General features: G+C 43.5%; 1 protein-coding gene across 1 annotated transcript in view; it reads left to right on the plus strand.

The window, feature by feature from the left end:
- LOC111142185 (glutamate receptor interacting protein 1) overlaps positions 1 to 23,272 on the plus strand; it is a 231,027-nt gene extending 207,755 nt beyond the window's left edge. The window contains exons 20-25 of the mRNA XM_022495196.1: positions 501 to 657; positions 1,441 to 1,552; positions 1,675 to 1,719; positions 6,191 to 6,424; positions 20,891 to 21,037; positions 22,993 to 23,272. Of these exons, the coding sequence (XP_022350904.1) occupies positions 501 to 657; positions 1,441 to 1,552; positions 1,675 to 1,719; positions 6,191 to 6,424; positions 20,891 to 21,037; positions 22,993 to 23,220 (923 nt within the window). The 3' untranslated portion in view covers positions 23,221 to 23,272. The remainder of the gene's footprint in view (positions 1 to 500; positions 658 to 1,440; positions 1,553 to 1,674; positions 1,720 to 6,190; positions 6,425 to 20,890; positions 21,038 to 22,992) is intronic.
- The last annotated feature ends 4,458 nt before the right edge of the window (positions 23,273 to 27,730 follow it).

Below are 27,730 nucleotides of genomic sequence, written 5' to 3' on the forward strand. Positions count from 1 at the left end.
CTCATTGGGTGAGTCATCCTCGGGCCCATCCCTAACATTTGTGGGCCCCAGCTCCACAGAGACAGGCTCTATCCACACCCCTGCAACCAGCAACTTCTTAGCCACTGGTCGGACCAGTGCGTTGGACCTGGAACCCACATCTGGGTGGCAAATTCCACTCTCAAAAGGACAGACTTGGGTAAGAAGCCCTCACGCGTCCTGTAGGTGGACACAGGGTATCTGGGCAAGAAGCTCAGGGTTCTGACTTTCTAGAACTTGCTCCCGACAGGTCCAGTGCGGTGGGCTCTCCCACTTGGGTGTGAAGGTCTTATCTCAGAGCCGTTGTTTTTATCTGCTGACAGAACGTGTGTGAACGTGTTTTGCATGTAAGACTTGAGTATTATCTCGATGGCCTTTCTGAGCCCAAATTCAGTCAACATCATCTGCCTTGAGTGTGCTAATGGAAACCACAAAAAAAGACAAATTACCAAACAGAAGGTGACACCTGATTTTTGTTTCAGGCTCTAGCTTTCAGGCCTCAGGCTACAACTTCAACACTTATGAGTGGAGGGGTCCGAAACAGAGAGGCAGCCTGTCCCCAGTTACTAAGCCGCGAAGCCAGACCTACCCAGACGTGGGGCTGAGTAATGAAGACTGGGACCGGTCCACAGTCAGTGGGTAAGGTTTTCGTCAGCCGCTTCCTGTCCACACTGCAGCCATTAGCCCAGACCTGACTCTCTCCACTTCCGATGGCACCTACTGCTAGTATCGGAAGCATGACAGGAACCACTGTCATCACCCCACCGGCCCCGCGGCAGGGTTCCATTACCTCTGCCTGCCCAACAGGAGCCTGGGCATCACCCCACAGCACGGCAAGAACTCAGTTTCCCTTCATGAAAACAACAGTAGCACACGGAAGATCTGTATCTGTAAACCCTGTCCTCACTCTCTGACTAGTCTCCTCTCTTTTCCTTTAAAAGGTTGCTTCATGTTAATTTACATTAAAAAAAAAATATATCAAGGATCCCATAGTTTGAATTGAGGTGTATTTTAGCATTTTGTTCCTTATCAAAATATATCAAGGAAATTGATAAAAAAATTGATAGCTCTTAGATGATCTACACTGATATTTATATGTGAGAAAACATTTTTCTGTTGAAATTTGGCTTGTCTTTCAGCAGGCAGAGCAGCCCGAAGCTCTTCCCCCAGGGCGCCATGTTGACGTGGTTCATGGGGCAGTGGCCCGGAACACGCAGATTCTGTTAGTGAGACCGTGGTCCTTCCCTTGGTTCTTTGTAGATACTTTGCCTTTACGAAGGCAGCCTCACTTGGAGATTACGGCTGAAGAAAGCCAGATCCAAAAAGGATCTCCCACTTTTTGGGTGTGTGAGAGAGAGAAGAGATTGATTCTGGGATTATGTCTGGAAAGTTCTCACCCCGGACTGTGCTTTCTGATGACAGTTTTACAGGGGCTCCCGACAGTTCAGAGGCTGAGCAAGAGGAGAACTTCTGGTCCCAAGCACTGGAGGATTTGGAAACCTGTGGACAGTCGGGAATTCTGAGAGAACTCGAGGTAGCCTTGGTCCTGCTACTTACTTTTATTGTTTCTACATTCATTTTTTTTTTTTTTTTTGGTCCTTTTGAGTTTGCATTTATCACATCAGTCCATTTAAAAGCTTTAACCCCTTTCCACAGGAGAAAGCTGACAGGCGTGTGTCTTTGAGAAACATGACTCTCTTGGTAGCTACCCTTTATGTTTATATTTTTGCTTGTGAAGCTGCCTTCCCTGCCCCCTTGCCTTCCGGACAGCAATTTGATTTTATTCAGTGCAGCTGGAAGTATTGATTTCCCCATCTCCACCCCCCACCCCGAGCTTACTGACTTGTGGCTTCTGCCATCGCTCCGTGCTAACCTTGACTGTCCCTGTTTGCCACTGAGTCGCTGGGGAGGGAGCTAAGCCCCCCAGCTGTGGCGCATCTCATTCTCTGAGCTGCTTTAGAAAGGTTTCTTTGGCATGTTTTCATTTGTACCTGGTATAGCAATTAATTTGATCGTGAAGAGGAACATAAGAGGAAATTTTATTTTATTTTGTTTTGTTTTGCCCTTAAAGTAGATGACAACGCAGCTGGTGAAAAAGGCCAGTCTGTGTGAAAAGCAGCCAAAATATTACACAGTGCTTTGCTGGTAATTGCAAATCCTGACTCCGTATTAACTTAGTGTGAATTCTAGGAGTTGTGGCGAGATGGAACATAATAGCTGGACTCCTGGTGAGTTCTTTAATCAAAGCCATGAATTTGCTGACGATATTCACTCTTTGGTCTAGGAGGTCCTGGACTGTTTCCTTTTATGTTCTTTTAAATTTTCTGAGCTGTAAAAAATAGAGTGGCAAAAGTCTCATTTTTATTTTGATGTCATTTGAGGTCTCCGAGTCACCATAAGGAATGTGAATGGCATAAGAGGGGGAAATTGCAATTCTAGAACGAATACTCATCTTTATATTATTTTGCTTCTCAATTGCATGTGTGGATATTTGATGTGATTCTATTGTTTGTGAATCCGCAAAGACAATTATGAAGGAAAATATTAGTTTGAATTTATAAATATCATAGTATTACCTGGCATGAACTGCAACTTCAGAGCACAGTTGAAGAGCCTGGAGATGGATACTGCTATAAAACTTAAACTAAGACATTAGCAATTGATTCAGGCAACTTTCAAAACGAGTAAAATGCTTAAGTCAGCTGGCTTATTTAAACTTTTACCACCTCCTGTATGTAGAATGATTAGCAGAAGAGGCCCCAACTGGATAATGAGCTCAATTCACAATTCTTGAACATACCCTTGCTTTTGAAAGCATGTTTGGCTCATATGCCTTCCTCGCTTTGCATTTTGATATTTCTCTTTTAAAGAAGCAGCCATTCTTCTGATAATTTCTTTTACAGCAGGCAAAACAAAGGTGATGTAAAAAGTAACACAGTGAGGTTGGGTTTTCACCCAGAGGTTGAGTTTTCTAATGAAAACGGCATCTGTGAGCATAGAAGTTACATTGCAGTAGCCCAGAAACTATTTCTAACATAGCTTCGGGCAGGCGTGGCCCTTGAAATTATAACTCCAGAAAGGAAGTGGGTTGAATTTATAAGCCAAAAGGAAATTAAAGCCCTCAACAAGGAAGAATGATTGGCAAATCTGTAAATTAGAGTCTTACTTATACTTGTATTGCAAGGACAACTCATTTACTAGTTTAAATGAACTCTGATGGCTTGATTGTAAATGTTACGACGCAAAAAATATTATTGGAGCAGGTTTCCTGCATATGAAATTTACATCCAGTATTAAAAGTTACAGCGTACTCTAACCATCATAAGTGTAGAAGATTAGCTGAGATAAAGAATGATTATAACTGAAATGGAAATGAAAACTATACTCGGCATTCTCCCCATTAGCTAGCAATTATTTAGATTCAACTTTAACACTGAAAAATGTATAGTTTTAACAAAAGAGAAAATTTCAAACTAAGACTTTGGACAAGTTACTTAATCTGTCTTATCAGATATTTATTCTTCTGTAAAATAAGGAGATTATAATGATTAATGATTATATGGCACTTAACACAGAACATAGCACTTAATAATTGTTCAAAAGAAATTATTATTTTTGCCATTTTTATTAATGAGCACTGCCTTAACTGTTTTTTTTGTTTGTTTGTTTAATATAGGGAGAAGGCTTAGCTAAATATCAGATAGAAAGCCCTTGAATATATCCCTCTAAGTTTAATGAATATCAGTTATCCCACTGATAATTTGGGGGAGAGGATTATAGCTATAAATTATGAATTGTGCAAAATGTGAACAGGCAATAGATAATCCTGAAGTGAAAACAAATCTTAGATAATTTAAAAAATAATTATTTTAAGCTTTATTTTAGTTTTTATATTTGTGTTTTAATTTTTATACTCCTTTGTAGTAATTCAGTTGAAGTTCACTTTAAACAAAGCAATCAATCTGTGCTTTGAAACCTTACTTCCATCAGAACTCTTTCTAGTGGCCAAGGCTCAAACCAGTATCTCCCTACCATAATAATGAAGTATTTTACCTCCAACATGTTTCCCACTGGTCCCATGAAAAATGAATATTAAAAAATAGATGTTAACAAAACCGATAATTTGTCTAAGTAGGTAAAAAACCATAGACGGATGGTCACCACTGCAAGAAAATAGTCACTGGGTGCTGTCACTTACAGTGGACAGAGATATGCTTTCGGTGAGTTAAGTGCCATAAAATAAAGGATGTCCCATGACCCCCAACAAAGCCAGTAGTCAAAAGCTTTCCATCTTAAAAAGGGATTTAACTGAAATAAACCATAATATGGATAATCCATTTGGTTTATTTTTTTTAATCTCCTAAAAAGTCAATTTTATATGTTTCAACCAAATACTTGACTGGGAAGCAATCCAGCCTGGTAGCAAGAATAGGGTTCTGGAATCAGAGTGTGAGGGCTGCAGTCCCCGACTGTTGGGCAGCTTGCTCACCTTATCCAGGCATCCCTTTCCATGACTGAGGTGGGGAGGTATGATAACTCTAATTCATATCATAGAGACTCATCACAAGTATTAAACGACCTTCTGTAGACACATATATGTGGTACTGAGCATGTGTAAATGGTCAATGACCAGTAAGGTTTTTCTTACGATTAAAATATTCTTTTTCAAAATTATCAATACAATAACTGGTCTAATCAGGATATTGATAAAATAACTGGTTTTGTTCCTTTTTCGTTGGAGTCGTAGGTATACATACGTGTGTGCCCATACTTGGCTACAAGTCAAAGATCTTATTACTAGTGTGTGTGTAGCCAAACACCAGGTGACTTGGAATTACAAAATCTTAGAGTGATAACAAATGAGAACTCGACCACTTTGCAGTGTTCCCTCCTAATCAGTAACTTTAGATGGTGCCCTTGGCTCATTTACTACCTGGGTGACCTTGGGTAAGTCAGCCTTAGTTTCTGCACCTACAAATTGGGAGTCACAACAGTGGCCATCTCAAAGTTGTTGTGTGGCTTAAATGGGCGAACACAAGGGCTCAACAAATGACACTCTACTACTGTCAGCATCAGCATGAATGTAAACCACCAGTTCACAGTCTAGCCAGCAACACAGATGCAGAGTTTGTTTTCTGGTCCTTTGACCTCAGACGGACTCACCAGTGCTGGTTCAACCATCCTACCAAGGAGGGTAGAGCTGCCTTACAGACATGTTTTCAGAATTTTAGCATTTTCTAACCATGAGAAATGAACATCCTCAACATGACATTAATTTCAGATGCTTTTTTAGATTCACTTCCAAGATTCAGTCCTATTTGGGGCCTTATCTTGCCTTTCCTCGCATATGAACTTATTTGACCTGAGCCAAAAGCAGGCACTTAACTGACTGAGCCACCCAGTTGTCTCACACATGAACATATTTGAAACTGAACAAATCTCCCAGTTCACTGGTAAAATCCAATCCAAGTTTCCCAGCTTTTGAGCAAAGGGTTGAATCCAGCAGCACAATGAGTGATTACTCTTTGGCCTTTGAGGATCTCCCACAAAGACTATTTCTAAAAACTGTGGACCTACACCAAATGGTGTGGAGACCTAGCTGGTTCTACAAGCTTCTGAGACAGGCCACGTAGCCAAAGGAAAGACCCTGTACCAGTGGGCGGCCGGCCTCATTGACTGTAGCCTCTCTCAATAGTCCTGTTTTAGCCCATTGTTACCTCTAGGTGGGGCTAGAGGCAGCATTGCCAAAGAGACTGCCTGGTTCCATTGAAAAGTCCTTGGTCCATTTCTGTAAGATATATTGAAGTTGCTTCATGAATCCCATCTTTAGAGCCCACTCAGTGGAAAGTTAATGCTTGAAATGTAGTTTGCAGTAAGCAAATGTTAGAGCTTTTCAATTTGCCTCAAAACTGCCAGGGGTGGTATTTGATTAAATAAACCCAGTGGCTTAAGTACTTAAATTGGATTTGAGATGTGCATTATAAAAGTCACTTGGAAAGCATGTTCCCAGACTTTCATAGGTCAGTTAGTACGTCCATTCTCCGGCCTTTGGTTGTGCCCCGAAGAGTCTGTATTTTGACTGGGCAGAAGGAGAAATGTGCTTAGTGTCAAACAATCAAACCCTTTCCTCAGTCCTTGGCTTAATTGTTTCTGAAAATTGTCAATGCCACAGGCGACAATCATGTCGGGGAGCACGATGAGTCTGAATCATGAGGCCCCATCACCTCGCAGTCAGCTGGGGCGACAGGCCAGCTTCCAGGAACGGAGCAGCTCACGGCCACACTATAGCCAAACAACTCGGAGCAACACCCTGCCCACAGATGTGGGCAGAAAGTCTGTCCCCCTGAGAAAAATGAAACAAGAAATCAAGGAGATCATGTCCCCGACTCCTGTGGAGCTGCACAAGGTCAGGATGCTGTCTTCCCTTTCCTTCATCCCTTTTAGTGGCCATTCTGCCCTGTGTGAGTGCCCGGGTGCAAGCATGGGAATGACGTTCTACCAAGGGCTCGGCCAGGGACAGAAGCCAGAGCCTAAAGGCCGATCATCGGAGACTCTGTTCTCCAAATGTGATCTTCAGGAGGTTGTCCTGTAGAGCAGGGACAATTTGCTTTGGAGCAGTGAATTTACTAAAAGTTGATTTATGGCCAGACTCTTCTTTGAAAAGTGGGAGGCTTCAGGATCTTATGGAGTTTAGATGAACTGGTTTGTCATTCCAAACTCTTTGGAAGTGGGAGAAGGATTTTCTCAGTGCCCTACACTTGTAGCTTCATTGAAAATGAGTTTCGGGTTGAATGTAGGAGTGCTTACTCTTTAATCTGCCGCGTTTAGACAAGGCAGATGTAAGAATCCTGGGGCGAGGAAAGCAGTGGTCAGGGATGTCTCTGGTTTTTTTCCATGAAATTTATGTTTTATTTTTAGTTAATACATAAGGATGTATAGACAGCCATAATCTCACCCCACTTTTCTTGAGAACCAAGACCCTCTCTGTAGTTGATACTCTGTTAACAAGTAATCAGTTATGTCTTACACAGAAAAGCAAGTAAATGTTAGATTGAGAGGAGGTAACAGGCCAGCCCCTCCTTTTTTTCTTTGAAGTCTTCAATTTACCCAGGCACCCTATAAAAGATACTTTATATCTTCTTAAAGCTATTTATTTTGCAGCTGACAAAGGATGTAGTAAAAGAGAGACTAGAACAGGGAGTTCTGAACCCTGTGTTCCAATCCTGGGTTGATTCTTTTACCACTCATTCGCTCATTTCCTACATATTCTGCACATTCAGTCACTGACCCAGTGTATTGTGCACCCCCGAGGGGCCCAGAGTCTAATGCGGAGACAGTCTGGGAAATAGTAGGAAGAGGGTGAGGTAGGTACAATGAGAGAGGCAAGACTCAGCTGCCTTGGGGGACAGAGGGTAGACCCTCACCCACTACAGAAGAAACAGGAAAGGCTTCTTAGGAGTATGTGTGGACCCTGCAGGAACGTGGAGGACGGGAGGGCATTCCAAGCCCAGACAGACGCTTGTGCAAAGGGATGGTGGCGCTTGTGCAAAGGGATGGTGGCATGTTGAGGGAATGCAAACATCCCAAAGTGACCAAAGCCTGGAATTTAGAGCCTTGTGCATTCAGGGACTCTACAGAATTACAGAAAAACAAAGAAGTGTCAGATATTTTAGGGTGGGGACGCAGGTGTAGACCCATGTCACAGGTTACCTAGTTTATCCAGTTTCCCTGCATTGAGGCATCTGTTTGGAACACACCAGCCACCACTGCCTGTCAAATGACCTAAGATGCTAATTGACAAAGCCCACGAGGAGGCTGTAAGGTCCTCTCTGGGGGTTACGTAGCAGAAGGTATCCAGTCCGTGTGAGTTCAGCCATACCAGGAAGAAGTGAGCCTCACCCGATTCCCTCAGGTGTCTAAGAAAACTGCCCACCCTTCTTCTCCAATTCTCTTGCTCAGGCCCCTCCTTCAGCCCCAAAGGGAAAGGACACCAGCATGTATTGAGTTCCTATTATACGCTATTTTCTTTATATGTTTAGCCCTTCTAGCAGTTATGTATTATCTCCATCTATAAGATCAGGAAATAGCAGGCATAAAATAGAGTCATTTATCCTTCTAGAGTGAGGCACTTGCCTCAAAGGGAGAATATTGATAGCCACCAGTACAAAGACCCGTCAGCCCATCCCTCCTGCACTGAAAGCATTTAGCAAAAATAATGATGAGAAATTGGGTGTGCAAGTCGTTAGAGCTTAGGTTTTTAAAAAAGTGCCTGTGCTGAAAATCGATGTCCTGTTTTTAAGAAGGCCTCCTCCACATCCCAACACGATGGGTGGCAGCGTGTGGACTGGGGGAACATTGTGTGGCAGAGTATGACCAGGAGGCCACCGGCTCACACACACAGATGGGCCAAGACCTAATCCGCGGGATGCTTCTTTTTGCCTTCACTTCAAACAGTCCCTTCAGTAGGGACAATAAGCGTGTCTCCCATGTAGCTTCGCTTTCCTTCTGAATCAGTCCCTAACAAAAGAGGACTCTCAAAAGGAGATGGTGTCCTGGGCATCCTAAGGCACAAGGAAAAAAAGATCTAGGGAAGTGAAGGCAGCGGGGGAGTACGAGCTGGCAACATGGAATTCTGGGAGTAGCTGTCTGCTCACGTCCTGGGTATATTTTCCTTTTGTAAGTGATTCAGTTACTCTGTCGGGCCATCCACGTGTTGGCTGTTAAGTACATTCTCCAGTGCTGAAGTGTGTGAGAGAAGTCACTCGGACCACTGGTTGTGCTTGTACTCTGCACCTGGGTGACTTTTGAACACAGCGGGATTGCCTGACGCCATGAAAAAGGGCAATGACTTGTGGATGGACTTGAACTATCCTCCCAGTGGGGTGCTCCTAGCCTAGAGTTTGTTTTTTAGCCTATTTTTCCTTTGTAAAAATGAGGGAAAGGCACTCTGGTGGGTGGTGGCATGGGGAAGGGCCAGGGAATTAGAAAACGTTCCTTCTTCAAGTTGAAGATAATCCCGAGCTGGGTTTACAGCTTGATGGGTGGAATGAGGGCTGGTTTTCAGTTCCCTGAGCCCCCTTTGTGAACATTTCCAAATGGATCAGGTAGAGGAATTCCCAAGGGACTGCAGAGACCAAGGCCGAGGGGCCGGATGAGGTTGACGGTACACCAGGCTGGGTGTCATGAGAAATATGGCTGTTGGCTGCTTGGTGAAACCTGTCTCCTCAAGGACAGGTTGCAGATCTGTTCCTGTCTGAGCCGGCACCTCCAAACTCATACTGTGTTTCATGAGAAGCTGGATCAAGAAGATGTGTATGAATGGGCAAGTAGCCATACTCATTCCTGGGGAGAAAAAAAAACAAAAAGCAAAGGCAGTTCCAACTCTGGCTGACGGGTTACTAACACCATCTTCAAACATGAAGAACACAGTGTGGGCTTCTCTTCCACTTTCTTGAGTTTCAACTTCTTTCCCTGGTTTACCCGTGACTTTCTGCTCAGGCCTCCATTCCTTTTCTTCCTTCAGACCTTCAGAAAGTCCAAAGCTTGGGTCAGGGTCTCTACGGTTTTCTTTCATTTCATGTCATCTGCTGTATCTGAGGCTCTTCCAGGTCTGGGCGAGTGTCTGCATTCTCTCCTGGACCCCAAAAGCTAGTTGTCCTCCATGACATTGGAACCAACGTGGAAATACAGCCCCACTTCCTTTTTCGGCTGTGTGGATGGGGAAGGAAGTTAGAGCTGGCAAGATGATATGATATTTAGTAGGGCGGTGGGGGGACGGGGGCGGAGGGGGTCACAGGGAACTGATACTCGGGTTCCCTCAGTATTTGTTGGCTGAGATGATCTTACCTCCCAATTCAGGACATGCAAACATCCACATTCATATATGAATGCATCCAGAACTTGATTGCACGGTTTATGCCAAACATTTTCTATTTTTTCTTTGTTCTTTTGTCAAATGCTATCATATTAAGCTGATTTCAGAATTTATTAATGGGTCTTAATCAAAAGTTGGCAGACTACTCCCTTAGACAGTAGTTTGCAATTAAAAACCTCTGATGATCTCCCCCATGATTACATGGCATGCTTATTAAAATTCAGTTTTCTAAACCCCACCCAGACTTGCCTGCTCAGCATTTTCTGGGACTGCAGTGGATTCTTTTGTGCCCTAGGGACTGAGGATCACGCCTTTAGGTTTTGCTAAAGAAGGTGATGATTCTGTTTCAGTGAAATCATGGGCAGCAGCTGGGTAGCAGGGGAAAAAGGAAATGAGGTTGTATCTTTGGCTCTGCAGCTTCTGGGTTTTATCTTCAAAATGAATTCTGGTTTGTACTATAGCTTATCCCAGCCAGATTCTTTTTCTTTACAGATAAGGAGCCTGTGATCTTGGCTATAGTTCATTGATAACCCTGCTTTCCCTTCTGATGCTTAAATATCCTTTATGTCCACTTAATCTATTTCTGAGATGAGGTCTCGCCTTACTTCTTTGCATACTTTGAAGCAAAAAAGATTTTTCTTCTGTAGAGTAGAAAGTTCCCCACATTCAGAACATTTGGCCTTTTTTTTTTTTTTTTTTTTGGTCATGTGAACATTTCCTTTTGCCCTGTCATTTGTGTTTTTAAATAAAATCCTTTTCCGTAACTGTATATAGTTATTTGTATTTACATTTTACAGAAAGGTTTTTAAAAATTCTTTTTCAGCATCTACATTTATTTATGGCTGCTGGTGGCACGACCCAGGGACATTGAAATCACCTGCTAGGACCCCCTTTATTTCTTATAGCTGCTTTGGCTGCTGTCAACTTTTCCCCTAGCCAAGTTCAACTTGCATTTTCAATGTATCTGAATGCTTTGAGAGGGGAGCTTTGTTTTTCTTGATATGAGAAAGTTCTTCTTGTCCTTGTAAGGAGTGTCCCTTGCAGTGCCTGATGGCAGCTTCTTCTGCAGTATTCTCCCTCAGTCGAGAAGAGAGGCTTAGCCACAGGAGGAAATATGAAATGGCAGAACGTATCTTATTCAGACACAAGTGTCTTTCTTCACCAGATATTTGGAGTTGGTACTCTAGATCAGATGAGTCCTCATGGCAGGCCTCGACCTTCTCCAAATAGCTTGTGTCGAATTGTCTTACTGTGGAAGTCACGAGAAGCTAAAAATGACACACTGGATAGACGCACCTTCTGCTTTTGCCTACCTTTTTTGCTAGCTCCAGTTTCTCTTCCTCCAGGTGAAGAGGGGTAAATTAGAAAAGAACACAGACTTTGTCGTCAGGCAGGCCGAGGTTTGGTCACAGTCTGACAGGCATCAGCCATGTCCCTTCTCGGAACCTTGGTTTTCTCCTTTAGCAAAGGAGGGGGCAGGATCCTGCTCAGGTGAGGAGCCTTCACAAATAGCATTGCCCCTGGGGAAGTCGCCGTCCCTCAGAGTCTCGCCTCAGTCAGGCAGACACCCAGAAAATGAGGTCTCCACAGCCTCCCAGCCTAAAGAGCAGATTCAGCCTCAGAGCCCCCGAGATGGAGATGTAAACCAGAATGGAAATCTGTGTGCAGACAGATGGATGCGTGTCTAGTTACCAGTCACTACCTCAGTCTGATGAACATATGCTCTCCCTGTATAAAACCAGGGCCAGCTGATCATCAGAAGGTTGTTGGGGGAACGTGGAATTGTAGAATAAGGGTTGGAGTCTACGTTATATGCTTTAAATAAGTAACGGTATTCAGCCCTGACAGTCCTCAGAATGGATTCCCTCAGCTTCCTTTGTCTATGATCCTATTAAAACATACAGGGGCAATGCAATGTAAAAGATATAGTTCTTTTTTAAAAAATATTTATTTGAGGGGGGAGGGACAGAGGGTGAGAATCTTAAGCAGACTCCCAGCTGAGCCTGGGGCTGGTCACAGGGCTCCATTTTACAAGCCTGAGATCATGACCTGAGCCAAAATCAAGAGTCAGTCACTTAACACTGAGCCACCCAGAGGCCCCAATATAATTCTTAGAGAAATTTTTAGCTCATGTCAAAAATTTCCCTATGCTTGTTTAACCCTATGAAGGGGAATGACCATGGGATGATAAAGCTTGTCCAAAGGGATGATAATGTCTCAGTCAGTGGTGGTGGAGGGGAGGAGGGAAGGAAGAACACTAGAATAAGATTTCCGGGCTGGGATTAAATCTGCCCAATGACTTATAGAGAAATAAAAGCCAAGCCTCTGAGGTCATCTTTTCATCTGCAACTCTACGTGGCCTACTCAGTCTGCATCTCACTACCTTTTAGCAAGTTGCCATCCACCTTGGCTGGGCCTGAGCTCTGAGCACTAGAAATGTAAATCCCAACAAAGTTACAGCCCCCCAGACCCAGATGACCCTCAGGCGGTGTCAGGGCTCCAGTGTGCCTTAATTCCTAGTTTTTGATCTTCATCTTGGCACTTGGTCAAGGACCTCTTCAGAAATGTTAATAGCTTCCCTTAAGTCTAGCTCTGGCCGGAGATCATGCATATCTTCCTGATGTTTTTATGTCTCTCTGTGGTGATCAAATATATTCATTTATAGGTTATAAGATATTGTATTTTATCTAGGATGTTCACTTACAAATGGCATGCTCTCTGAGGGTCACTCTGGTCCCCTGGGCCTTGGAGAGTAGCCTGCCCAACGTCTTCCTTCCCCCACTGTTCTGTCCTCTGACCTGTCTGGCTATCGTAAGGAGTACATTGATAATGGTCTTGCCTAGGGCTTGTCTCTTTCTTTCCCTTAGATAGACACAGAGCTCTCTCCTTGTTCTGAGGATCTTTGACGTGTCTGACCACAGCAACACTTGGAACGAGGAATAAAATCGAGACTGTCAGCGCTCAGTGCAGCAGGGGTCTGGTCTGTTGTATGTAACTTGTCATGCTTCCTAAATGGCAGCGAGATCCTGGCCCTGAATTCCCACAGGGCCAGGGGATGAGCAGAAGGCATGCCTCCCACCCAGCGAAGCAGGTGGCCCCTGGAGCGAGGAGACCCATAGACCTGAGGAGAACGGAGGTCGGTGGGGTGCAGAGGGAATCGGGAAGGGTCAAGAACTGGAGGAGAGCCAGGCCAGGGCAGAGCTGGGAGCCTGAAAGCAGAAGCAGAAGGAGCAGGTGCCGAGAAACCAGTGGGCAGTCCTGAGAAAAACCCTGGAACAGAGACTCTGCCAGCCAACTAACTTGGCGGTGGCTGTGGCAAGGGGAAGGGGCCGGGGGCAGGGTTGCTGGGTGAACTGGGGAAAGAGACCCTGGGCCCTGGGGCCTCCACTCAGTTTATCCCAAAGATTTTGCCAAAGTTTCTTGGTCTCCTTATGGAAGAATTCAAGAATAGATGACACACAGCATGGTGGAGAAGTGACACAAACATTGAAGTGTATTAAAGTGAAAGTATACTCCGGAGATGTGAGATTGGGCAAGAGAGAGAGAGAGAGAGGAGAGAGCTGCTGCGCCCTCTGGAGTTTGGGTTTTTGTCTTTTATTGACAGTTGTTAACAGGGGGTGGAGATGCAGAGTTTCATGTGTTTCCTTCCTTCCTTGGTCAGGGGTTTCCTGTCACGGCATCCGCCATCTTGGGCTTGTCTGGTTTGGTCCAGCTTCTTGCAGAGTGCTGCCAGGATGGGCCTCTGACTTTCCCGATAGCTGGCCGTGACTGCCTCGGCACTGGCCTCCAGACATCCTGTTAGAACCTAACTAACTGCCTTCTCTGACCACAGAGTTGGCAATAACTAGGAGACCAAGGTGCCCATGGCTCGGTTTGATCTTCTGGAGAACCTGGAGACGATCTAGCTCTTTTCTGTTTGAAGTGATGTGAAATGGTGAGGTGAAGTTGCTCTGACATGAATGGGGGAAGCAGCACATAAATCCACCTCAGATCTTAAGAACTGCGACACTCCCTTGCCTAGGACTCAGCTCTCCAAGGGCCAAGTCAGCCCTTCCTTGCTCCTACGTAGAGCCAGACTCCAAGCTACTGAATCTCTCCTTGTTGAGCCTCTACTTTTCAAGCCTGTGGTGCCACACGCTTGCCCGGAAGCAGCAGGAGGCAGTGTTTGAAGCAGCTGTCCCTTGCTCTCCTCTGCCAACGAGGCTCCCCAGACAGGAGGGCAGCAGCTGCCTTTCCCGACCCAGCTTGTCTTGATGCCCACTTTGAGTGGCGAAGACTGAAGTCACTTCCTTTGGGCTGGAAGGATGCAGTTGGGAAGGCCATACCTTTTTTTTTTTTTCTTCCAGCCCCACAAGGAATATAGGATTATCCTCAAAGCTAACATTCCTTGAATTATCAGGTTTAAAGGAAGAGAGCTGCCCCAGTGGTGTCTGTAAAAATAAATCCAAGTGCCTGGTGATTTATGGGGAAACTAGTACCATCTCTGAGAAATAGGTGTTGGTTTGGCCCTTAAGGCATCAGGCCAGGGGCTGAATGGTAGGAAGGCGGCCAGGGCTTAGAAACTGCTTCTGCATTAGCCGTCACTTGCTGTGACTTGCTCAAGACAGTAGACACAATCGCCTTTAAAATCCAAGAGAGGAGAACTGCTTCTGCTACTTAAAGATTTTCACGTGTGTCAAAACTGAAAACAGGAACATTAGGATTCTACTCTTTGCCTTGAGGACATTGTTCAGACATGTGAATAGACTTGCTTAGAAATAGAAAACAAGGCACAGCTTGAATTGCGGTGAACCCTTTCGCCTCCCGTTAAAGCTTCTGTTCTCGGGAGGGTTAGAAGCAATTGTACCGTGCACTGGCGAACAGTTAAAATTGAACCGAGCTTTGTGAACCACGTTCTTGCCCAGAGTTAATGTTCCAAGAGTCTCACTGGCCCTTTTCAGAACAGGAAAATCTAGCCTTGGGTTCATAGCCCAGGTTTTGCAGCTGAATCCTTCGGTCAGCACAAAACAGAGACCCCACATGAAGAATCTTGATTCCCATGAGCCAGAGTAGACCACGAAGAGCTCTCAGAGCAGGAGTTTTTGCAGATGTTCAGGGAAAGCCACAAAGGGGCCCCGATCAGAAGAAATGTAGCAGGCGTGATCAATTTTTCATCTTTAGCTGGTTGGGCAGTTGGAAATGGATAAAGGCTGCCTGACCAGTTAGGAGATTATATGTCCAGGGGGAAAAAAAATGACGATGTAGTGGAAAGAACACAGTAAATGAGGTCAGATACTTTTCCAGTACTGCCTCCCAGAGCTTCTGCATTGCAACTAAACAGGTACGTCCATCACCTTTAAGAGTCAGTGTTCTCATTAGCAGGAAGGGAATAATTCTGCTGCACAGAGTTACAGGAGTTCAAAAGCAATCATATGGAGGAAAGTGCCTGGGTAAGGAATTCATCTGTGGCAAAAAAAAAAAAAAAAAAAAAAAAAAGACTTAAACCTTGGAATCCTTTGGATTCTTTTTAGATAGGAAATAAATCAGAAGTAACTCCCACCAATCTCCACACCCCCACACAAGCAGGAGGGCAGCAGTGACACGACACAATTTATTGTCGCTGCTGTGAGAGCGGCCAGCTGTACTCCCCATTTTTGTGAATTATTGATTCCAGGAATCTTATCTGTTGTGTCACTTTAAAATAATTTCTTTTTTGTTATTGGCTCTCTCCAGGAGATCAATAGAGTTGGCTATGAAAATTCAGTTTCCCCTAACCTTAGGAAATCTTTCCAGAGAAACAGATTCATCTCAAATGTAAACCATTGATTAGCCTCTCATCTTGAAGAGTTTGCCATCTGGTCTAAAGCTCCGAAACACCAAGCCTCTCAGCCAGCAACTGTGACCTTCAGTGAGCTAATCTGTTAACCTGCTGCGGCTGACATCCAACTCCGAATACTTTCGTTAATGTATTACCCCCTGACTGGTGTTGGCGGTATTTGGTGCCCCTCCTGAGTTCTGGCGATGGAGCTGACATCCTAGAACCAGGCCAGTTGAGCAATGAAGAACTTCACTGTTATTCCAGGCCCACACTAAATGTTACCCCCCACCCCATGCAAGGCTACTGGTTCACTATGTCAGAAAACCGGTCTCAGATCGAAGAAGTGAGCTCCTTAATGTCCATCGCAACCCTAGGCTTTGCAACCCTCACTTTCGGAGGCACTGAGAGAGAGTGGCTGGGGCTGTAGGGCATTTAGATGCCAACCCATTTACCCATCCAGCCATGATGAGCACAGTGGCCCTAGCACCTTCCCCTGTATCTAGCAGCAAGTGAACAGAGAAGTAGGAGGCACCACCCTCTAGGAGCAGTGATTTCCCCTGCCCTAGGCAGGCTGCTTGTCACATGGTGAGAACGCACGCAACTAGAAACAAAGATGCATGCAGGGGAGAAGTACAAGAAATCCCACAGAGAAGGCACAGGCAAAGCCAAAGAGGGCCATAGAAGCAGCAACTTTGAGCAAAGAGATTTCATCTACCAATAAAGAGGGCCCCCAAATGGCAGGCTATCACCAATCCTGTTAGCTATTTCTTTGTTCTCCTCCTCCTCCTCCTGCCTCCAATTTGGCCTTCCTTTCCCATTCCTCCCTCCCTTCCTTTGAGAAAGGAGCATGAGGATGGGGGTGGGGGGGACTAGAATATAACCTAAAAATGTTTCCTCCAATAAAGGTGCCTTGGAGGAGTGGCTGATTCCAGACTGGAAGCAAGGAATATTCATGATGAGTCATGATATCTTCAGCCAGAAAGCAAAGAAGTTATCACAACAAATGAGTCATATCAAAAGGACACAGAAGTTAACATGAAAGACTCCCCTTAGCCAAAGATGAGAAAATTTGAGCACACAAAAGAATAATGATGAAAATTACTTGAAATACAAACATCTATATGTAAACCCATGTGTTCGTAGTGATACTTAATGAAAGCCATCCCCCCCCACACACAAAAGATGTCTTTGGGACACCATTAGAAGTGTTTAGTGTACTAATGCCCTATATTAAAAAGGAAAGAAAAGAATTAACATTCATTCTGCCTTTCTGGCAGATCAGTGTGCACATCAGAATAAAAAGCACTGAAGAGAGGAGAGTTCTTTATGAAAGAATTCTAGCTAACAAATACAGAAGATATTATAGGATTAGAAAAAGACTATCACTCTGTAACCCCTAATGAAATTATTCAGACAGTGGTCATCAATGGTCAAAAACATTTAGATGAGAGGTTGATGGGGAGCCTTACAATGAAGGCATTAAGCTGTCCTCCCCTGGACCCACCCAAAGTGGAACAACTAGACATTGAATCATGTGATGTCATAGGGAGCACCCTGTCACATCTGTGATCCATTCACATCCCTCTCCACAAAGCTGACTCTGACTCCAGTCAAGGACCCATGGTCACTTCCACGTAGAGGGACACAAGGACTGGAAGAACACAGTGCAGGACAAATACAGTTCCCGCAATGAATCAGCAGCATGCTGCCATGCTCTAGACAAGAGGACATGGAGAAACCTCATGCTACTGTGTTGACCTTGTTGGGATACTGATCTGAAAAAAACAACTCTAACAACCACTTTTGAGACAATCAGGGACGTTTCAGTATGGACTAGGTATTGGAGGATATCAGGGAACAGGGCGAATTTGTGAATGAATTCGTACATCCAAGGTATGTAAAAAGAGTGATCTTTCTTTTTTAGAGAGTCATCCTGAGGTATGTAGGAGTGAAATGACTTAAGGACTGGCATTTGCCTTAAAATAATCCCCCAAAGAAGAAGAAAGAAGGGGGGGTGGAGCCTGTGGGGCAAGCTCTTGATGGTTTTTGGATCTGGGAGTTGAGCACATGGGGAATCGTTGTTTGTTCTAGCCTCTCTGCTCTTGAATACATTTTGAATGTTTTTCATTAAAAAATAGCTTTCTCCTAACTAAACTTACTGTGGTCATGATTTTGCAATATATATATGTCAAATCATGATGCGGTCTACCTTAAGCTTATACAGAGCTGTATGTCAGTTATATCTCAACAAAACTGGACGTTAAAAAATTTTTCTAAATAGTCCTCTCCAATAACCACCCGCCCCGCCTTAGGAAAGGGGCAGGACTCTTCCTGTCCCGTGGCCTGAGGCCAAATCATAACTAGAGAGGAACCTCAAAATTCTTCTCTATAACGAGTGCTTATTAATCAACCACCTTCTAGATATAGAGAAGGTGTGCCGTGGGAATATCTGAGCTTCTCAGCCACTACCACTTGGGTTTGAACCACTTCTCCGTGGAGAAGTTTCTAACCCTCCATGAGCTTTCATATCCCTGAGCTTCCTCAGCCCTTAGGCAGGGCCGGCTTGGCTGCGATGTTTCACCTCGATGACCACACGGTGGCGCCGTTGGAGCTTCGTACTGGCCCGGGCCCCGGGCCCCAGCCCCCATCCTGGGGGAGCCTTGAGAATTCCCGGCAGAGCCCTGGGGCGGGAGAGGGTGGGGCGCCGCTTGAATTAAATCCCACTTGGTTCAAGCTCACAGCACATCTTGGCCAGTTCGAACTGGCTTATAATTTCAACCACAAACCATAAGAGATGCTGGACTTTATAGGAAGCAAACAGGGTTGCTGGAGGGGAGGTGGCGGGGCGGGGGGTGGGGGGAGTGGAATGGGGTAACTGGTTGACGGGCATTAAGGAAGGCACTGGGTGTTAGATACAACTGATGAATCACTAAACTCTACCTCCAAAACTAATTTTTAAGAAAAAGTTTGTCAACAAAACAAAACAAAACAAAACAAAAAACTAGTCATTTCATTATTTGACAAGCACTAACCCTACTATGTGGCAGACATCATTTTAGGGATTCAGGGTATCAGTGAACTAAGCAAAGATTCTTTCCTCACCTCAAGGAGCTTGGGATCTGGGTGCCTCTTCCACATACTCTCTAAGACCATCTGAGCCCAGATCACCAAAAGACTCCTCCTCCCCTCCTGAGTTTTGGTGGGGAGGGAATGCTCTCACTCATGCAGTTTGAACCTACATCTCTCCTCATGCGTTATCACAGTCCATGTCGCATGGGGGGATGGGTTTTACTAAGCGACACACACATACACACATTTACACACACAATGACGGAATGAGCCTGCAAAGAGTATCATCCCATTAAACGTTAGTTCCCTTGATTCGTCTTTTCAGAGCATGTGATAGCCCCCTTGTGTGCCCAGAGCCACACCCAGCCAGGGATACCCAGCGATCTGCAGTGGCCAAGTCAGTGAGTCAGGGCAAGGTCTGAGACTTGGCATTTTAACATGCTCCTGAGAGATGGTGCTGTTTCTGGACCTCACTTGAACTTGCAAAGCACATTTTTTTTCCTCTTAAAGCAAAGTTGCAACAGACTTGTGGCCCGTTTCCTTCTAGTGCCCTTGTAGGAAAGAGGCAGGTGGCAGTAGAACATTTATATATCTTAATTCATAGGCTCTAAGGGGCCATGGATTATGAAACACACCTGATTTCAGAGATTTTAAAATATGAAAAATAAAGCATATCTTAGAACCTAGAAAATAAAGCATTTTGAGTGGCAATAGTGTAGAATGGTTAAGTGTTTAGTGTCTGGAATCAGACAAACAGGGGCCCCACTGTTTGTTACCTTTATGACCTTGGGCAAATGACTTAACCTCTGTAAAACTGAATTTCCTCACCTCTAGTATGGCAATAACCACAAGGGCTGCCTGGTGAGTAGTATAGACTCGGCCAGCTTGATATTTTAGCTCTTAGCCTAGCAAAATTAAAAAAAAAAAACCACTAACACCATTTTTTGTAGTTCCTTCAATATTCTCTACTTCTCTGAAATAAAATATCTGGGTATAAAAAATGGACCTATTTTATCTTTACCTTTGGCCCTCTGGAGCCCTGAAGTTTTTACTATTTTACAAGAAAATATTCATGTAGTTGGGTGAAAATAAAATCCTTTTTTAAAAGCAATTAGAGTAAAACAATGTATCAGCCCAGATCAGTACTTGAAGAGGGTATCTGTTTGTATGGAGGGCATCAGGCAAAACCTAGTGACATCAGTAACCAGCTTAAGACATTAAATGAGCACCAAGTGCTTCATATGCCTCCTGGCAGGGCCCGGCCAGCAGGTGATCTGTAAATATTACACAGAAACGTGTTTGCCTCTGGAAGGCAGCCTTTTCTCTCTCTCATTCACTGCTGTCCCCCAGCACCCAGAGCCGTCCTTAGAACAGGGTAGGGACTCAGTCCACAGTTGGTGAATGTTTGCATGATTGGCTGAATGTCTGAGCCTCAGACTAACTCTTCCAGGTGGTCAGATGGGAGGCACGAGGATCAGGGGAAGCCTTGGCTGGCAGGTGGCCATAGGAGCGGAGGGCACCAGTGAGGCCCATAGCCAAGAAGGGTGAAGGACTTGAGTTGCTAAACCAAAGCCTGGTTGCTAGTCAAGCCGGACCCCAGAGCAACATGTTGGTTACAAGAACACTTTCAGGTGTTTTAACTCCGTTTGCTGTCAGTACTGACATTCTCATTGGAATACCATAACAAATAAAATGATGGACTCCAGGCTGGCATTTGCTCAAAGGAAGGTGATATGCTGAGCACTGTACCCAGAGCAGCATCAGGCAGGGTGGGCAGGAAGGAAGGGCCTTTGGCTTTGTCCTGACACCCAGCAGGTGCAATGGGGCTGCTACTGGCTGCTTCGGACAGCAGCATGCCGCTCCAAGGAAACAGAGAAGTACACCTGCCCGGGGTGGGCGTGGGGCGGGGACAGGGGAACAGCTTTTTCCCTTCTCCTTCCTTCTCAGTTCTGGGTGGGACTTTACAAATTCCAAGCCTGTTCTCCGAGAAGGGAAAAAGGAGCTGCCTAATACATTACAAGTCTGTGATGTTACTGAATAAATTAATTTGTAAAGATTGCTGGACAAGAAGTTTCACACACAAAAGTCTGCAGCCACGCTGAATGCGTCCTTTCCATGCTCTCACTTTCCAGGTGACCCTGTACAAGAGCTCTGATATGGAGGACTTTGGGTTCAGCGTCGCAGATGGCTTGCTGGAAAAAGGAGTGTATGTCAAAAATATTCGCCCAGCTGGGCCAGGAGATCTTGGTGGCTTAAAGCCCTATGATAGACTCTTACAGGTAAGACCGCAGGTGACCTTTTTGCTTAATTTCACTTCTCAAAGTCTTACTTGATCGATACCTACCCATCTTTCTTGGCCTCAAGATGAGATTAGGGGCCCTTCCTATATGGGGTAGAAACTTTCTCCTTATGTAGAATTTACCAGTTATCAAAATTGTCTGGTTCCCTGTATATGTTCCCCAGCAGATTATAAACTTCTTGAGAACTTATGCTCCCATTTCCCCTTATACAGTACTTGATATCTCACTGTCTCACACAATTTCTCTGAAAGCGAAAAGCCAGATCTTGTTTAGTGAGCAGAATGCTGTCATGGTCAGGAAAAATTTCAGTGAACCAAGCCCATCCCTGATTTTATTCACAGTTTTTAGGAATAGCATTTTGTAGGCAAAAGAGAAGGGTGACATCAGTCTTGAGAGTGTGTTTAGCTGGAATGAGTCTAGAACCAAAGAGTTGACTTTCAGAGCACGAGGCTGTACTGAGGGCGGTTGGCTTTCCAACACGTGTTCACTAAGGCACGTTATCATTGATCAGTTAGGTAGTTTTAAAACAAATTCTGGTTATTTTTTACAATGGCAGCAGAACAGTTGGTCTTATCTTGGCATTATGGGATGCTTTCATTTTTCACAGATACTCTAATATTTGTTGAATTAATAAATATTTGCTGAATTAATGGTTACTTGACCACTATGTGGCTCTTCCCAATCGCTAAATTGGGGATGTGCTGTCCCTCCTTCCATAGACAGTGAGACTATTAAAAAGTAGATTCAGACTGTGAGGGCCTTGAATGCCATGAGAAAGCTCTTGGACTTAACCCTCAAGGATATCAACTTCTTAAGCAGAATAATGACATCGTTCGTAATTGAGAGCGACAGTAGAATAATACTATAGGTGGACTGGAGTAGAATGGGGAGAGGGGAGACCGCAGGGAAGGAGACCAGATGCCTGTGTCAGACCTGAGTCCTTTTTCCTTCAATACATCCTGGCAGAGCAGCCTCGGGGGCAGGGGACAGTTTGGAGCCATTGCTCAGAAGAGCTGTTAGAGCCCAGCAGAGATGTTAGAGCCAGAATTAGGAGATTGAGGACACTGAAGGCATGTGTTTGGATACAGTTACCTATGGTGGGCTTACAGTAAGAAAAAGGAGAGAATCAAGGCTAGAATCCTGAGAAGAACAAATTTGAAGGACAGGGAGAGATAAAGGCAGGAAAGAACTGAACGTGAATCAGAATGGTAAGGAGATCAAAACAAAGTGGTGTCACAGAGTGCCAAGGAAGGAGTTTTCAGGTGAGTGGCCGTGAAGTGTGGCCAGTGCTAAAGGCCAAAGCGGACGAGACCTGGAGACACCATTCGGATATTGGACATTTGGGGTCAGTGGTACAGTATAAGTGTCAGGTTCCAGACGTGAGAAGATTGAGTGTGAAAGGCAAAGAGTGGAAGCAGCTTGTAGATGGGTTGAAACCCCTTGCTGGCGAAGAGTAAGGAGAAATGAAAGACGAGCACATGTACGAGCTGAGGACGGGGATGGGCTCACTTGCGAGAGGCAGTTCAACATCACGGTCAAGAGCATGACTTTGGAGTCAGCCAGACTGCCTGGGAGCCCATCCAAGCTGGGCCACTTAACAACCGCTGTTCCGAGACAAATCTCTTCACCACTCTGACTCACTTACCTCATCTGGAATCTGGGGGCAACGTTCAGCCCTTGGAGCATGAGCAAGGCAGCCTGCCCAGAATGGGGATGTTGGGAGGTGTCCCTGTTCCCAGCTCTCAAAGGCTTTACGATTTAGTAGCAAAGAATAAGTCAGCCAATGGCCACCTCCTCGTGTGGTCAGAGAAGGGATAGACCTCTCAGCACAGGCTGCTCCTTTAGGCACCTTCAGGGAACTTGTTACACGGGAAGTGTTACTCGGTGTGGAGAATTACAACTGTAATTCAAAATGGCTCTTCTTGATTTTTCAGGTTAATCATGTCCGAACGAGAGACTTTGACTGCTGCCTTGTTGTGCCCCTCATAGCAGAATCTGGTAATAAGCTGGACTTGGTTATTAGTAGAAACCCACTGGCTTCACAGAAGTCTATAGAACAGACTCTACCGGGAGGAGAATGGAGTGAACAGAACAGTGCTTTTTTCCAACAGCCTAGTCATGGTGGTAATTTGGAGATACGAGAACCCACTAACACATTATAGCAATGCTTTTTATAAAGCAGGACAAAAGACAATATCTACATGGTGCTAAAAAAAATCCCTTTGAGATTTCTGTGGCATTTAAAGCACAGATATCACGTGGCATTAACCGCAAGCACAGGGGTCTTTTAAATCTCTCTCATGGCTCATGTTCACTTCCCCTTTCAAGCTGAAGAGGTTTCTTTCTTAGTGACCGCTGTGGTAGATGGCAGGCCGTTCCCTGCCAGGCCCAATGTAGAGAAAAGGAAAACTACATAGGCCGCCCCTTCCCCCCCAATTAACATCAGAGGAAGTTTTTTACAAGTTCATCTTCCAGTCACTTTTTAAAAAGAGAAACGTCTGTTTGAAAATATTCTCTATGACAATTTCCTTAATTCACTTTGAAATCGCAGTTTCTTACTATGAAGCCGTCAGCGTTAAGAACCTGACCAACAAGGCTTGTCACAAAGCTGGCTCTCCTAGGGGAACTGGAGTTTGAGACGTGGCTGGGACTGCTGCCATGGGAGGGGTCCAGGTGTAACATTATTTGAAACGTTTCAGCGATGATGCACGTAGGAGACCATAATAGGTGGTGGTAAATGTTTTGCCCCAATATAGGAATGATTTTAACTAAGATGTATGCTATTCCCTATGCAACAAATTAACAAACAGGATATGTCTTGTGACCTGTTTCTTTCTTTTTTTTTTTTAAGGACACACTTTTAATAGCTGCAAATCTCTGATAATGGATTAGCGTGCTTAGTAACATTGAGAAGTAGTTATTTTTAAACCTCCAGACTAAGAATTTAAGAGAGAATGAAGAGTCTATTACAGTGAGGTTTATCTTAATGATAGGCAGATCAAACTCATCTTGCTTGCCATGTTTTGAAAACTGGTTATAGAGGGGTGGACAGCACATGTACGTTTGAGATGACACTGGACTGTCTTTTGTTCTGAGCCATGCTACTTTACTGAAATTGTAAATACATTTTTCACGACAATGCATTGCCAATTATTACCGTCCCTCAAAGCAATAAACTGTGACAGTTGCTTTTAAGATGTTCGTCAGCAACTGTTCTCATTCGTTCAGATCTTTTGAATAGTTACGCTAATAACTGTTATTTGGTGAATATTTAAAAAAAAATAGATCTGTATATTGATTGTAGAATCTCCATATTGAAATGATTATTTTCCAAACATTTTCATTTTGGTCAATGGTTCCAACAACTGCTTAGGTAAAGCATTTGAACACTGTGTCCTTTGTTTAAGGAGAAAGCTCACCTTTCTTTTTGTGCAGAGAAATATATTATTTCGGACATATTTCACAACCCGCCAGGGCAAGAGAGTATAAAGCAGAATCATGTTAAGAGAAAAAGAAGATCATGAGTCACTTAAATATGTATTTTTATTTGTAACAAACAAGTATTAAGCTGTAAAGTATTTTTGTACAAATTTAATACTTTAATAGCATGGTATTTATCGTCTATGTATGGTTTTGGGGAATTCAAAATTGTTGCAAATATTTGTATGGAAAAAAAAATACTCTACCAAATGGAATAAACAGTGATTTTAAAAAGTCAAAATTATGACAAGCAGTTTTTTGGGTACTTTGATTATATTTTAGTATTCTGGATGAGCCCTACACAATGCTTACTGTACAGAATTTTCTAAAGAGGAAAGGTTTTGCCATCAATTTGAAAAGCAGCATGGAAGAATGGGAAGAGCATGGCTTTTAAAATCAGATCTCAGTTTGAATTCTAGCTCTGGTACTCATTCATAAAAGTTAGTTAATGTGAGTCAGTTTCCCCACCCATGGTACTGAAGGTCATATCTGCACCCCAGGACTGCTATAAGGACAAGATGTCAAAGATATGTTTAAGTCCCAAAACAGCCTGCAGACAGAGACCCTCTCAGACTAATGATACATTTATTTTAGGTAAAAAAGACAGGTTTTAATTCAAGGATCATAATAGCACCTGCCCTCAGAGAACATTATATGTATTCTATGAAATACATTTATATCAACTATTGAAATATACAAAATTTAATGTACGCCATCTTTAAAAAGAAATCTACACTGTAGTCCCAACATTTTCATTTTTGCAGACTATCTTGCAGGCCTTGTAAATTGACAGGAAAAAGGCAAGGATGTCCACCGCCATCCAAGGATTCTCACCACTCCTATTTAACAATTTATTGCAGGTTCTAGCCAGAGCCTTAAGACAAGAAAATTAAATAAAAGGTATCCAGATTGGAAAGAAGTAAAACTATCTCTATCTGCAGATAATATAACCTCATATATAGGAAATCCCAAGGAATTAACTAAAAACCTCTTAAAACTAATAAATAAGTTTAGCAAGATTGGAAGATACTGAAAGATACATGATCAATTGTATTTCTATACAGTAGCAATTAACAGACCAAAAATAAGAAAAAAAAATTCCACTGACATTAGGATCAAAAATAAAATATCCAGGAATAAGTTTAAGAAATGCAAAACAGGGGCACCTGGGTGGCTCAGCTGGTTAGGTGTCTGCCTTCAGTTTGGGTCATGATCTCAGCGTCCTGGAATCAACCCCCACATCAGGCTCTCTGCTCTGTGGGGAATCTGCCTCATCCTCTCCCTCTGATCCTCCTCCCCACTTGTGCGCACATGCTCTCTCTGTCTCAAATAAGTAAATAAAATCTTTTTTAAAAATTAAAAAAATAAAAAGTGCAAAACAAAATGTTGAAAAAATAAGAGGAGACATAAATAGACAACCCATGTTCATGGTTCAGAAGACTTAATACTAAGATGGCAATTCTCCCCAGATCTATAGATTCAATACAATCACTCCTCAAAATCCCAACTGAATGTTTTGTAGAAACTGACAAACTGATCCTAAAATTCATATGGAAATACAGGGGACTCAGAATAGTCCAAAACACTTAAAAGAACAAATTGGAGGGCTCACTTTTCTTGATCTCAAAACAAAGCTAACAAAGGGCATAGTGCTGGCATAACAATAGATGTATACATTAATGGAATAGAATCAGGAACTCAGAATCCAGAAAAAAACCTTCACATTTATGATCAATTGATTTTTGATAAGGGTGTCAAGACAAGTGAATGAGGAAGGAATAGTTTCTTCAAGAAATGGAGCTGGAAAAACTGGATATCCACGTGCAAAAGAACGAAGCTGAAGCTGTACTGTTACTTCACCATACACAAAAATTAACTCAAAATGAATCCAAGTGCTAAATGTAAAACCTAAAACTATTTAAATTCTTAGAAGAAAAACAGGAGTCAACTTTCATGACTTTGGATCGGCAGAAGTTCCTTGGATGTAACACCAAAGCATAAAGCAACAACAACAAAAATGAGATACACTGGACATAATCAGAATTGAAAAATCTGTGCATCAAAGGACACCATCAATAAAAGTGAAAATAAAATCCACAGAATAGGAACCTTTTTTTTTTTTTTTTTTTGCAAATAACATTTCTAATAAGGGACCTTGTATGTAGAATATATAAAGAACACATATCTTGATAAAAAGAAAAATAACCCAATTTAAAAATGGGTAAAAGATTTGAATAGACATTTCTCCAAAGAGGACCTACAAATGACCAATAAGTACATGAAAAGATCATTAACATCATTAGCCATAAGGGAAATGCAAGTCAAAACCAGATTGCGGGAAGGCTGCCTGGCTGGCTCAGTCAGTCAGTAGATTGTGACTCTTGAGTTGTGAGTTCAAGCCCCACACTGCATATAAAGATTACTTTAAAAAAAACAAAATCTTAAAAAAACACACACATTGAAATATCTCTTCACACCCACTGAATGGCTATAATCAAAAAGATAATAATAGGTGTTAGAGAGAATGTGAAGAAATGTGAAAATAAAATACAAAATGGTATAGCTGCTTTGGAAGCAATCTGGCAGCTCCTCAAAAGGTGAAACAGAGTTACCAGATGACCAAACAATTCCACTCCTAGGTATAAAATTAAATGAAAATATACGTCCACAGAAAAACTTGTACACGGATTTCATAGTAGCGTTTTATAATAGCCAAAAAGTGGAAACAACCCAAATGTCTTTCAACTGATGAACAGACAAGTTCAATGTGCTACACCCACACATTAGCGTAGTATTTGGTAATAAAAGGAGAGGAAGGTCTTTCGCCTCACGGCAATAATGACAGCAAGATAGATCAGTGGCAGTTCTGCTGGGGCTACTTGCAAGAATTCGGCCAGAGTTCCTGATTTCTGCCCCATCAGCTCAAACCCACAGGGCCTGATCCAGAAATACGGCCTCTATAGACGCTGCCAGTTTCCCCATCAGTCCGCAAAGAATATGGGCTTCATCAGGTTTGACTGAGTGAGCTTCCTTGCTTGGACTCTCCAAGACCTCTACCCAATAAAAGGAACAATGCTGGCTCTTTCTACACAATATTTTTTAATCTTTAAAAAGTCCACAATAGCCAAACTGTGGAAAGAGCCAAGATGCCTTTCAACAGACAAATGGATAAAGATGTGGTCCATATACACA

The sequence above is a fragment of the Enhydra lutris genome, unplaced genomic scaffold, assembly GCF_002288905.1.
Source record: "Enhydra lutris kenyoni isolate GAN:26980312 unplaced genomic scaffold, ASM228890v2 scaffoldscaffold7, whole genome shotgun sequence".
NCBI classification, from domain to species: domain Eukaryota; kingdom Metazoa; phylum Chordata; class Mammalia; order Carnivora; family Mustelidae; genus Enhydra; species Enhydra lutris.